Raw genomic sequence first — 14,718 nt, forward strand, 5'->3', positions numbered from 1 at the left:
TTGATCGTTGGAAAACTCGTCATGGTGTCCGATTTGTTTCTATTTCCGGTGATAAACTATCTGCCGATGCCGCAGTTGCTAAGGAGTTTTCTGTTAAGTTTCAAGAAATTGTTGAAGAAAATGAACTGTTACCCTGCCAAGTGTATAACATCGAAAGGGCTGAACTTTAAAATGTTGCCAGCAAAAACGCTCGCAGCTTCAAATGAATCCGTGGTAGGAATGAAACTTATAAAAGATAGAATAACAGTCATTCCTTGTAACAATGCAGATGGTACCCACAAGCTCCCCTTGTTTGTCACTGGTAAACCTAAGAAGCCTAGGGCATTCAAATATATAAACTTATCTTCCTAGCCGGTTTGTTAATGCAATCAAAAATCTGCTTGGACAGACTGCAACCTTTTTAAATCCTGTTTTTTCTACGAGTTTGTGCCATCGGTCGAAAAAGACTTGAAACAAAAAATAATCTACCTGTTCGTTCTCTAATGCTGTTGGATAATGCACCATCACACCCAGATGAGGAAGATTTAGTGAAAGGGGACATAAAAGCTCTCTTTCTGCCTCCTAATGTGACGTCACTCATCCAACCACTGGATCAGGGCGTTATCGAATGGTTAAAAAGGCGATTTCGCAGAAAGTATATCAGCTCAATCTTGGAAAAATCTGAAGGATGTCATAACTTATTTGAGGCAATGAAATCCCTGAACATCAAAGATGCTATCTACGCAATCGCTGCAGCATGGGATGAACTATAACCTGACACACTGCGGAAATCATGGCGTAAGCTTTGGCCACAAGTTAAGACTGAAAATGAGCATACTGAAGATGATCAAAACAGCGACGCACTAGAAATGTCTGAAGATCTACAAACTCTGGAGCCGAATGTCCCTGCCAATGAAGTTAAAGAGTGGATCAATGAATGTGAGAAAGACTATGACACTTTTGAAGAGCCTGATGATGACCATATTGTTGCCGCTGTTAGCCAGCAAACTGTGAATGAGGACTCGGAAGGCGAAGACGAATCCCCCCCCCCCCCCCCCACACGGATTTCACACAACGATGCAAAAAACGATTTTGACATCGACCTTCAATACATCGAGCTGAATCCAACTTCAACTCCAATGGACGTTTTGTGGATAAAAAAATGGAGGAACACTGCAGCTAAATCTAGAATAACATTTGCTAAACAAAAATGTATCACTGACTTTTTTTCCCGAGTAATTTGTCTTCGTTTTTACTGTAAAAACAATGCATATAGTATAATCATTTCTTAGTTTATACATACAGTAGTTTAGTTCTTTGTAACAAGTGTTGCAGTGCTATAAACATTTTTTAGTTTACAGTATATATCGTTTATACATTATTAAGTACAGTACAGTAATGTAATTTGTTTGTTGTTTTTCCTTTTAAAACCAATACCTATTATAGCGTGTGTAGAGGTTTTTTAGTTAATATATTGTTTAACACTGTGTAAAAAACATCTTTCTATATTACTGTAGACGTATTTTAGTTGTTAAATCATTTAATTTTTTGTACTAAATATCTTTTTATGTTTTTTGCAATAACTATTAGATTTTTCGAATAATCCGACCTTTTTTTCATTCCAACCATGGTCCCGGTCCAGAAGGTGACTGATTACAGGGGTTCTACTGTATTTAGCAATTGCGAAGTATTGTCAGGTTTTCTAGTTAAAAATTATCAAAAAATTTAAATAATCAAAGTTTGAATAAAAGGTGGGCCATGAATGATTAATTTCAACTGGCAATAATTCTGATACACAGAAGCAAGTGGAGTAAGTAATGCTGTCATTACCTTATGCATTGTATCATAATTTATTGTTTCTTTTTCCTTTCCAATTTTTAAATTGTTTGAAATTCTTTTATTTAATATTGTTTCCTTCATTGTGGCTTATTTTTAATATGTCCATTGTAGTTAGTATTTTGCAGTTTCCATTTGGTACACAAATCAGGGAAAAGCGATTTGAAACACTGTAATTACAATAAAATCTCATACATAGAATATTTATAAAATCATCCTGTAAGACAGCTGACAGTGTACAGTATGGATTATTGTGATTTTAAATTTCTTTTTGACAGTAACATATTATCACACAAAATGACACACCACACTGCCAGTAAGAAAAGAAAAAATATATATAAATAAAATATAAATGTTCGTTGTTCAAAATCGTGTATATCTGAGAGTTCTTGACCGATTGCTTTGAAATTCTGACACAGCACTGAATTCTAATATGGACGTGCTTTTAGGTGCTCAGTTCTTTAATGTATGATGTATAATAGATGTATCTGTAACTTTCAGATTTTTTGTAACAAAATTTCCATTTTATTAAATTTATATAAATTTGTGTATTACACACATTTAAAAAATACGTAAATGGAAACACACCCACATACTAGTGGAAGATTGTGTCAAAATTTCAAAGCAATTGGGTGAGACCTTTTGAAGATTTGCAATTAGGAACATCTACATTTTCTATAAAATTAGAAATGTAGATGTTCATTTCTTCAAAATCTCGAATCTTCAGAAGTTCTTCACAGATTGCTTTGAAATTTTGACACAATGCTGTATTCGAATACTCAGGTGTTTTTACACACCTACTCGATTGCCGTTTGACATACAGTGTTTGATTCCAATATGGGTGTGTTTTTAGGTATCAAATTATTTAATTATGTATATTTTCATGCACATTATATATATATATATATATATATATATATATATATATATATATATATATATATGGTTATAATAGAGGGAAACATTCCACGTAGGAACTATATATCTAAAAACAAAGATGATGTGACTTACCAAATGAAAGTGCTGGCAGGTCGACAGACACACAAACAAACACAAACATACACACAAAATTCAAGCTTTCGCAACAAACTGTTGCCTCATCAGGAAAGAGGGAAGGAGAGGGAAAGACGAAAGGATGTGGGTTTTAAGGGAGAGGGTAAGGAGTCATTCCAATCCCGGGAGCGGAAAGACTTACCTTAGGGGGAAAAAAGGACGGGTATACACTCGCACACACGCACATATCCACACACACACACACACACACACACACAGATATATATATATTCCCTCTTTCCTGATGAGGCAACAGTTTGTTGCGAAAGCTTGAATTTTGTGTGTGTGTTTGTGTTTGTTTGTGTGTCTATCGACCTGCCAGCGCTTTTGTTCGGTAAGTCACCTCATCTTTGTTTTTATATATATATATATATATATATATATATATATATATATATATATATATATATATATAAAAAGGGAAAACATTGTTACCAAACCTTTCTGATTTACTTCACTGTCATAAATGTTTAGACACATACAGACTATGTATTACACACACAAAACAGTGAAACAATGGTAGTAAGCAGGAGAGTTGTATTTATGGCTTACTGGTTTATGATTAAAATACTTCATCAGAATCTGAACTTGCAACAAGAATAAACAAGGCTCAAGATTACACAGAGAGAGAGAGAGAGAGAGAGAGAGAGAGAGAGAGAGAGAGAGAGAGAGGGGGGGGGGGGCAAGAGGAGAGGGCGGAGGGGTTGGAGGAAATGGACATAGAAAATGGGAAGGAAGGAATGGACAGAGAGAGGGAGCAGGAGGAGAAAGAGAGGAGAAGAGGAAAAGATGGACAGAGAGAAAGGGGAAGGTAGTGATGGACTGAGAGGGGGGGGGGGGGAGAGAGGGGGAAACTGGAGATGGAGAGAGTAAGGAGGAGAAGATGGAGAGTCAGAGAGAGAGAAAGGGAAGGACTAGGAGATGGACAGAGACAGGGGGAAGGACAAGGAGATAGACAAAGAAGGAGGAGGGGAGATAGGGGAGGGAAGGAGATTAGGACACATATTGAATTCCCATATTATTTCTTTGCCATTAAAGCAGACTGAGCCACAGTAAAGGGTGGTTAGGTACAAGTAGTATAGTTACAAAATATGAAAGAAGATATCATGTTCTTCGCTCTCTCTCTCTCTCTCTTTCTTTTGGCATAAAATGATTCTGTAAGAGACAGTTTCTTTACTCATGCCAGTGTCCTACAATATTTAGCTTCGGGCCAAAATGACATCACATGTGATCGTTGCATCATTGAACTGATTATTTCCTACTAATTTACACATCAAGAATTAAACAAAATAAACTTCATTAGCGTGGGAATCTAGGGTTTCATATTGTGCTACCCAAACAAAGAGGAAATAGCCCAAATAACATTACTATCAAACACAAAATGCAAATTACAGGTTCAGTACAATCTCACATTATCAAGATCGAAGAAGAAGGGAGGACTCATAGTTCTGTTATTTTAATGAAAAAAGATAGCAAAGGTATCTTTTTCTGATATTTAAGATACAAGGATGCACTTGAGCTTAAAATAAAATGTTTTGCTGCAAACTGGTGTATGAATCTGGAAAGAACTTCATCAACCTTCAGTTTTATTATGAATATACAATATTCATTCATTCTCTTTCTTCATTAACTCAGTATTGTACACATGTTCTCATCTTCAGCAACTTAGACGTTCCAAGTTTTCCATCCACCATGACTTCTCTTTTGTGCATTACAAAAATGTTTGAAGATGGTGTGTAACTCATCTGGTATTTGTATATTTTTTTACCATGATTTTCTTTTTCACAAAAAAACCTGTTTTGTTCTTGGCAGCAAAGAATTAACGGTACTACCAGAAAGCAGAAAATCAGACTAATTTTCACAAACGAAATATTTTATTTTACACCAACAACTTAAATATCCATTGTGAAAAATATAGAACAATACCATATAAAACATCACACAAATAACAATATAAAAATGTCAACAAATAATTTTAGAAAGAAATGCAGTTATAACTGCAGAAACCAAACATGTTACAACTTACAAATGATGGATACTATTTACAAACAATTCTTTTAAAAGCATTTATCCTGCATAGCACATTTATTTCACACAATACTTTTCTTTCAAAGTAATATATATGAGTAGAAAAATTAGTGTTAATACCCACATTTTATAATGAAGGAAGATGAGTATGTATGGCCTTCAGATATGGAAAACTAGTCTACAGAGTTACCAGCAACAGCTATTTCATAACTGCCTTGCAAACATAGTTTCTCAAGGTTAAATATATTAATTGGGTGATTAACACCAAGATATATGAAGTCATTCATGCCACTCAAAACTGTATGCAAGATCAAATGCAATTCACTGACACAGACAAAAGAACATCAACATTAAAAAGAATGTGTTGAAAGGTTATAAAACTGAACAGGAAATACAGCGTTTGCAGCAGTAACATGCCCAGTCTTTACAGTTGAAAGAATGTGTATAACTTAAATAAGTACAGGGCACAGTGGTAAACATAAGTTATAGAAAGCCCCTTTTGACCAAAACTCAACACTTTTCCATCCACACCAGCCTTTACTTTGAACTATACTTAGGTCATCAACTCCTGTATAATGTGGATCTAGAATCAGAAACTTCAAATTCCCAGTTTCATTGCAATAGTGGACTCCTATGATTGTATGAGCCAAGACACCACCACCTGAAAGAGAGATTAATGTAAGGCATATAACCTCAAAAGAATTATAAATTTTATAAAACAGAATGATCCTGCCTCTCTCCTGCAAACCTGAACCACCAATGTAGCTCAGTAGTTTATGAATTACTGTTTTTAATGCTCTGCATAAGAATGCTTTCTGCATGAAGGCTGCAGGAACATTTCCAATCAGAAATGGGCTTCAAGTGCTGTGCTTACATTTACACTTTCTGCTCTCTATCTGGTAGGCATGTTCCATGGTATGTTGTCTGCAAACACCATTAGCGTGGGAAATGGAAACCAGGTTGATGGTGGCCTTTTTAATAACGGCAAATTTCACTAAAAAAGTCTGAGCAAGTTCACCCACGAACTAGAGATTAAATGAACAGATTACAATGTTTCTCTAGCTCATATTCCTGAAGAACTGCATTTATTAATCAACTGCTTCAGTGTGTAATATAAATGATTTATCACAAAACTGAACATTCAGAAAAACAGTGCTTGCACAACTTGTCCTTGGAACTGATCAATTTCTGATAACTCTGATATAAATTACATTTCATAGTTTGAAAGTTCCTCTCTAAACACTGATTACTCAGAAGTATACAAAAAGTTGGAAGCTCTATTGGTTAATCACTTCTGCTGGAATCAGTCTGTTAAAATAAAGGAAGATGAAGCTTAAGAAAGTTGAAAATTGGCAAATTCAAATATGTCCTCTAACTACACTTAAGGACAACAAGTTTTAAGATTTGATCAATCTCTTATGCCCCCAACAACATCTCTTTCGTCAATAAGTGTGATCTGACGGCGATTCCTTTTCCCTGCCACGCAGCAGCATTCATACGGAGCCCGAGATATCACGATTGCCACGTAGACACAGTTCCTCGTGGTTCTGTTAATAGCACAAGACAAGAGTACAATGGGTGTGCCCTTTAGCAGAATTTTGCACTTAAATATGTGTGCACCTTCGCTTATCATCATTTACCTAGGTTTGCAGCAGTTTCATCAGATACAGTGTTCAACTGCTTGCGTTATGGTTCTCTCTCATTTGTATTTGCTCTCGATTGATCTTACGACAAGAACTTAGTTGTTACTGACTACTTGTAACTGCCATTTTTCCACTTGTCACCTCAACACTTAGTGCTGAGTGATACTGAACAAGATTACCTACACCAAGTACGAATAGGTAACAGGATTTAATGTTATGTCGACTACGAGGTCATTAGGCAGGAAGTACAAGCAAGAATTGGTGCAGTATGGGGAAGAAAATCAACCAAGTCCTTTTCAAAGGAACGATTTTTGACAAACAACTTTGGAGAACCTTGGAAAATTTAAATTTATATTGCCAAATAGTGATTTAAATCACTGAATCCAAAATGCATGTTCAGTATCCTAACAGCTGCACCATCTCACTCCATATATTTAGCCTACCACCTTAAGAAGTTACACGAGAAAAGTGTGCACTCAGAAATGACCGGTGGTTGCCGACAGCTGAAAGGCACAATTGCAAAATCACAGATTTTGAAAAGTCCATTCAACATTGCAGTTTCTTACGAGCATCAACAGCTGACAAATATAAATAATTACAGAAAATAATCTATAATGTCAGTTTTGAAACTCAATATGACTGTCTTCATTGAGTACCAAACAATAGTGTCAACAAAATCTGAAGACAATGAAAATAAAATGTTCCAAAACTTGTTGCAATAATGTAATATATTCAATATTTTACACAACAGACCTGTTTCAGTTTAATTGCCATTACTGAGTGATGTGTGAAAGTAACATCAGTAAGATTATCTACACAAAAATCATGGCGGTTTTATGTTTACATTTGGATTGGTACTTATGTTGAGTAGGAAATGACAACCATACTGAATCTATAGTAATTTTTTTTCCTCACAAGTTTAGGTAAGTATGATATTTTGTAGTTAAAAAATGTAAAAAATATATTTTTGACAAATATTCTGACAGTTATTTACTATGATGCTATATGTTTACAAAGTATGTACAGCTTTAGTTTGGGAATGTTCATAATTATTCGTTTTGGTATTCTGTTTAATTTCTAACACAGTTTCAGTTTCCTCAGCTTTGTAGTGTTGAGTTCTCAGATGTACATAGAAGCTTGATGGATTGCTATCACTGTTTCTACGACATCTTTAAACATCCATCATTTATGTATAAATAATCTTACCAATGCTATTTTTGCAGGTCACTTGATAATGGCAATTAAACTGAAACAGGTCTGTCTTGTAAAATATTGAATATATTACCTTATTGCAGCTAGTTTTAGTGCTTTCATTTTCATTATATCAAAGTACACTATGCTGCGGGCCCAATGGAATGTAAGAGCTGAAGAAGTGGCCACAATCAACAAATCATCAATAACTCACGAAAAGTGGCTCTATTAATCAATATCTTCCCTCTATTCCTCTTTTGAATCATTTGACTATCATTCTGATGCTGTTAGTTGCTCTTTTCTTTCAACTGACTTTGGCTCTTCCTTTCACTTAAGTTATAGTCTAGAAAACTGATCTCTATCTGTCTTATTACAGTCTTCTTTCTCTGCCCTTTCCCAACATGCCTTTCCCTCTTTTCTACTTCTCAAGTGCTTACACTCTGTAACTGAATCACTTCTCCCCCCTTTCCTGATAAAGCTTGCTCATTATCAGCATTCCTTTTCCTGCAGGATAACTCTGGAGGACAACTCTTAAGAATGCGGTATTCTTGTGGCGTGACTCTACAGAAATTTGCACAGACTGAAGGAATAAAAGGAGCTAAGCATCCTACTGAAGGCTGTCCTGTTTTGTATGTTACCATCACTTTTACACAGATTTAATCTCTAATGAGTAAAGTCTTTTCACCCATGAAATGTATCCTGTATCATGATATTTTCAGAAGCAATCATACTTTTAAAGTATGGTCCTGAATGAAAATCAGACATCTGGGATTTCATGTTTCTCTGTTAGGTTCTTAGACACGGACTTGGCTTTCTTAGCTGAATATGTCATCTTAGAGGCTACTGAGCTTGTGCAAAGTGATTTTTCATCTTTCATCTCCATGGGCTAATAAATGAATTCTTATGAGAATAAGGGCAGAGGTGAACTTACAGCTATACACCTAACACGTTAATATTTACCATTTAAAAATGTGAATCAATTAATTAGATGCATCTAGTAGTTTTGTACTGAGCAGAGGTGAACTTAAGGCTATACGCCAAACACATTAATATTTACCATGTAAAAATGTGAATCAATTAAATAGATGCATCTAGTTGTTTTGTACTGAGCTAACTAAATTCATACCTATCATTACTGGAGTCCCATGAGTTCTAAAGTGTTCCAGTAACTCCCCTCCTTGATATGCAAGCTCCTCACCAGAGCTCACTGATAAAATTCTTGAAGTCACACCCAGTACTGTTTCCAAGTAAAAGCTGACTTCAGTGGAGCCAATCCACTGCTTTGATCCAATAAATGATGATGGTTTATCACCTATTGAAACAAGGCATTCTTGAATTTCCTTGTGCGTTGGCACTGGTTTGTCAGTATAGCCTTGCCACCTGCAATCAGAAATTTATGTTTTTATTTCATCTCTGCCTTGTAACAGCTAATGTCTTCATGCTCTATAGTTGTGATCACTTTTGCGAAAGAAAGTTTAACTACATAAAATGTGTACTTTACAGTCACAATACTGAATCACAGAATGTTACATAACATACCTGAACCATGACACCACTGTTTGAAGTGATCTATAGGCACATCCCCATCCATCATCATCCATTCGGTCTTGCATGTAGTGATGATAACTGTAAAGCCCCCGAACAACAGCCACTTCTCCACCTTTAACTATAAATTTGTACTGCATTAGACTTCATATAAGAAAAGTGTCAAACAAATCATTGTATGAACTACTGTCAAATAACTACTATTACCAATATTTGCTAAATGATGTTTAAATGGCACACAATATTTTGTCTATATTTACCTCCTGAAGGATTGAGGCCTTCATGTGGATTAATCAGTGGAAATGGTTTTGGTAAATCATCACGGAAAACAAATGCATTTGCCCGCCGGAAGAAAGGCTTATCATCTGGGAGATGAAATTGTTGATGCAAAACCGATCGAATCTGTGCTGAACAGAGACACAGAGTTATTACTGTCATATTACAGCATTCAGAATGCATATAAAGGAACAAAAAGACATACTTTAAGTAATGCACAACTGTCAAAATGCTATGAAATGATGAGTCCCAATCTGGCACAAACCTTTTTTTCCTCCAGGAAGTTTTGTTATAAAGGACACACTGCTGTGATCTGAAAGCTTCATTCTCCATTAATTATGCATTTCAATTTCACACATTATTTGCTCAACAGCTCTGAGTGAATGAGTTAACAACTGAAGTCTCAACAGATGTACTAATATTTTATTCTCTCTATAGAAGTCAATTACAGCAGTGCTCTTTCCACAACATCATAACCATTGTTATCATGATGTCTCAATCTTCTGTATCAAAATACTGTACTGTTAGGCAGCAGGGTTCTCTTTGAGGTAGAGAGGAAAGCACGTGGACTTTTAATGTGGGAACCATTCAAAAGCTGAAAGCTGCTCAGTGAAGAATGGAGAGGTGTATGTTCAAAATTATCTTAAGAGACATGGAAAACAAACACATGGACCAGGAGATGGACAGGAGTCAAAGACTTACACATGACTGTAAATGGCCCCACACACAAGCGATGGATTACTCGCAATTTTGGCAGCAAGATTACCTGCAATACAGCCTTGTTTTCTTTGTAAAATGTTTTGATGCTTTGATGATTTTGACAAGAGGTTTAGGATACAATATATAGAGTGATTTAACACTGTCATCACCCATTGAAATTCCTAAGTTGCAGCATACAGATAAGCTGTCAGAAAGGGTATTATATATTTGATATATATAGTGTTACTGATTTGATATTTAAATTAATGAGGGGGAGCATATGAAGATCGGAAGATGTCCTCATAAGCATTCACAGTGTTGTTCGAAAATATTATACCTTGGAGTAGCATCACAGGAATTGTTGGAGCACTTAAAGAATAATAACTAAAAATAATTTATAACTTTTTCGTGGTATCCTTTGTAGGAGAGCAAACTACACTTACAAAAATCTAAAACTAGTTTGGACATTCGATTGGGTGAAAAATTTAATGTTGCCTTCATTTATTTCACTGAAGTATCCCAGCTTAATATCAAAACAAAGAAGCAAAAATATTCTGCCTCTATTTAGAAAAATATTGAAGACTTATTGAAACTTGTTTGGTTCTGCACCTGCCATTTTCTCTGCACTTCAACTTATTAGTTAAGCACTGTTTATGAGACTATTCTAATATGCATTATAATGAATGCTATTAGTGCTTCGCAGTGATAACTGAGTTTGTCCTCACGTAGCAGAAAGCATAAAACATTTATTGTGTACTACAAAATGCAGTATTTTGGTATCAATACATAATATCTATGGTAATGGAAAGTCATGATAGAATGTAAATATAGGAGAACTTTTGAGTTGTCAATAGGCGCATAAGCAAGACAAACTTTGCTAGCTTTCAGAGGAAGTCTTTTATAAGCTACGACATCCCCCCCCCCCCCCCCCACCTTGCCTTCAACACACACATAGTAGCAGATGGAGTCATTGACAGCCATGTAAATCAAACTGAAAATTTGCTTTTTTGAGCTAAAGTGCATGCTCCCCCCCAGGCTGGTGTTTTTTATACTTTGGTCGCTAGATTGCCTTTTTTGTTGGTTTTATTTAAGGTTTATGATTTTTCAAACACTTTATATTTCCCTTTATTGGTTGATTTTGGTTCTTATTATTTTATATTTTATGTATTTATAATTTTGCCCCCCCCCCCCCCACACTCACTGTGCTGGTTGAATATACTGTGTGTGTGTGGGGGGGGGGGGGGGGGGGGATGTGTGCACTTCACCTTGGAAAAAAAAAAAAAGAAGAGGTTTTCAGTTTGATTTATGTGTCTGTCAATGCCTCAACACCTCTAGTATTTTGTTAATTGTCACCTTTAATCCTAAATATATACACAATTTCTATACCAAAATGAAGTATTAACTATTGGCTCAGAGTACTCAATGATAAAATATTGAATTTAAATGGCTTTAAGATAAAGAAGTCCTCAAAAATCAACGAGATTTAATTTTAAGAATATTAAAAACTTCAAAGGAAAATGAAAAGTTATGAAAAACTTGATACTTACAAAGGTCATCATCTTTTGAGTTTTTGGGGTACACCAAAGTCACAAAATGGCTAAAGTTTTTGGGCATAAAGTGAAACGGTAATGGCAATGAAAATCTTGAGCTGTCTCCAGAATCATGGGACAGCTGCTTAATTAAAGATTCTTCTGATAACTGGAGACTGGCCTTCACACTCTTCTGCAAGCATTTGTACAGGTCCTGTAGGGAACTCTTGCGGTTTACCATAGACAGACCATCTATGTGGATCCATATCTTCAAACACTCATAATGTTCTGAAAATTAACAAATGTTACAGTGGCGAATAAACAAATTCTATGCAAAACAAAGAAGATATAGGTATTCTTGAGTTGATTGCAGCCTAAAAAGCAACTAAAATAAAACGAATAATTTTTTTAAACCATTCATCTTTTGTCTTAGGTAAGACACAACAAAATAAAACCAGTGTAATAATTGGTATTAATTTTCATTTGTTCCTTTGTCAAGCTTTGCCTTATTGTCACTGGCAAGCAATCTGCCTCCTGGTGAAGAAAATGTGGCAGCTGCTAATTATAAATCATAGTGCAGAAATTAACGGTTATTAAGTAATTTTTTCCACAAGGAATGGATCTGTATTATTTTCGTAATGACATGACTAAAAAAACCTGTAGTATTTCTAAGAAAGGATTTGCAGCCACCAGTCACTATTTACGTTCTCATTTTTTAATTCATTAACCTGTGTTGGTTTCAGCTGCTTTTGCACCTAACCTACGTACAGCAGGTACACATTTAGATTTAGACAATGTAAGGCAAATAGGAGCCCTATGTCTGCTTCCTTTTTATAAGTTTGGCTAAAGAAATCCTGGCAGAATGCAATGCACAGTCTGTACCTCTGAGTCACACGTGACATTATAGCATAAAAACGTACAGAATTGAGCAGGAATCAAAAGTTGGAATCGATTTCGACATTATCAACCGCTGCAAAATTTTTAGCAGTAGATGGTGTTAGTTTTCATATAATATAATATCTCTGGAAATTAATAATGCTACAGATGTTCTTTGCATTAAAAAACATATCTAAAAATAGACATTTCCATATGATTTCTAGTAAAATGTAAGAACTGAGCTTCTTATTTTATCATCAAAGTATAAGATTGTTCCAGAATCAGCGGTCTGGTCACAGTTCCAGAAAATGTGGACACCACTTACAAAATGGTTTCTGGTATGCTGAAAAATGCTTAGAAGGAAAACCAGTTACAAAGCCCTAGTTGTCATAGTAATGTCTTGTTTTGTTGTCAAAGAGGTACTTAGGATGTGTAACATAACAACTGTTTTACATACACACATACAAGTGACAAGCGCGCGCGCACACACACACACACACACACACACACACTCACACACACACACACGTGAACTCCACCTTCTTGGGCCAGAATGCAACATCACTTGGGATGCAAGCAGCAATCTGGAGGGGGTGGGGAAGGGGAAAAAGGGAGTGTAATGTATGGTGAGGAGAGAGACGAATGCTGTCTGGTGGTGTGTGCAGGAACTAGACTGCCAAAAGGCACGGCGTCAGGAGGTTGTGGTCAGGGATGCGGGGGAAAAAAGGAACAAAAAAGGAGACAAGTGGGGAAAGACGGGAGGATGCATTAACAAAGGCTGCCACTCTCAATCCCAATCCCTTGCTACAAGGATCATATCCCTGTGGAAGACCCACGTGCAAAACCTGCCCACAATACACACCCACCCAGCACTTTCTTTTCCAGTCCTGTCACAGGTTTATCCTACCCCATCAGGGGCGGCCATCTGTGAAAGCAGCCATGTCATTTATCTGCTCTGCTGCAATCATTGCACAGCTTTTTCTATTGGTATGACTACCACCCAGTTGTTGATGAGGATGAAAGGCCACCATTCTTGTGAGCAAAGTAGACCACCCTATGGCACAACATGCAGCTGAACGTAACACATTTGATTTGAATGGCTGCTTCACTACCTGAGTCATCTGTATCCTTCCCTCCACCATCACATTTTCGGAACCGTGCAGATGGGAGTTATCCTTACAACACATTCTCCACTCCTGTGATTATACCACCCTCAACCTACAGTAGCATACTGTCCCCACACCCTCCACACAAGTTTCCACCCCCACTGTCCTATCATCGCCCCCCATTCTTATGTCCTACCCTGTTTATTTGCAGCCCTCTGCCAATGCATCCTCCCATCTTTCCCTGCTCCTCTCCTTTTTTGTTCCTTTTTCTCCACCTCTCAGACCCATAACCTCCTGACGCTGCATCTGTTGACAGTCTAGTCCCTGCACACTCCACCAGACAGCATTTGTCTCTCTTCCAATCCATACACCGCAATTCGTTCCCCTTCCCCTTCCCCACCCCCTCCAGATAGCTGTTTGCATCCCATGTTATGTTGCATTCTGGCCCGAGATGGGGGAGTTGGTAGTCGTGTGTGCATGAGGTTGCTTGCTAGTGTGTGTGTGTGTGTGTGTGTGTGTGTGTGTGTGTGTGTGTGTGTGTGTGCGCACGCATGTATGCGTGCACCTCTTTATTGATGAAGGCTGTGGGTGAAAGCACTATGTGAGTGCCTTTTAATTGCACCTCTCTGCAACTTGATGTGTCTTCTTTACAGTAAGTAGCAATCTAACTTTTCCTTCATTGTCCCACCTGAAGCTTCCATTGTTTGATCATTCGCTTGAACATCTAGTCTACAGGTCACACTTGTCACTATGTAACTTTCACACAGTTTGCGGCAATGAAGGAAGTTTGTGGTCGACAGAACTTCATGACCAATGCATATGTATAAAAACTTCTGCCCAACTGGCTTAAGTCTAGTTCTCATACTTGATCTGAAAATGGGATTAAAACATTGGTTTGCAGAAAAAAAGTGTACCAAAAAGGAGACTATTTATGTAGAAAAATTAAAAAGTGGTACA

The 14,718-nt window shown here is 36.7% G+C and overlaps 1 protein-coding gene across 1 annotated transcript in view; it reads right to left on the reverse strand.

Annotated features, from left to right (window-relative positions):
- Positions 1–4,793: 4,793 nt before the first annotated feature.
- Positions 4,794–14,718, reverse strand: part of LOC126412601 (ufm1-specific protease 2) — a 74,709-nt gene continuing 64,784 nt past the window's right edge. Inside the window, exons 6-10 of the mRNA XM_050082268.1 lie at positions 11,798–12,067; positions 9,536–9,682; positions 9,270–9,396; positions 8,857–9,110; positions 4,794–5,557 (exon numbers count right to left, since the gene is read on the reverse strand). Of these exons, the coding sequence (XP_049938225.1) occupies positions 5,346–5,557; positions 8,857–9,110; positions 9,270–9,396; positions 9,536–9,682; positions 11,798–12,067 (1,010 nt within the window). The 3' untranslated portion in view covers positions 4,794–5,345. The remainder of the gene's footprint in view (positions 5,558–8,856; positions 9,111–9,269; positions 9,397–9,535; positions 9,683–11,797; positions 12,068–14,718) is intronic.

This window comes from Schistocerca serialis, chromosome 7, assembly GCF_023864345.2.
Source record: "Schistocerca serialis cubense isolate TAMUIC-IGC-003099 chromosome 7, iqSchSeri2.2, whole genome shotgun sequence".
NCBI classification, from domain to species: domain Eukaryota; kingdom Metazoa; phylum Arthropoda; class Insecta; order Orthoptera; family Acrididae; genus Schistocerca; species Schistocerca serialis.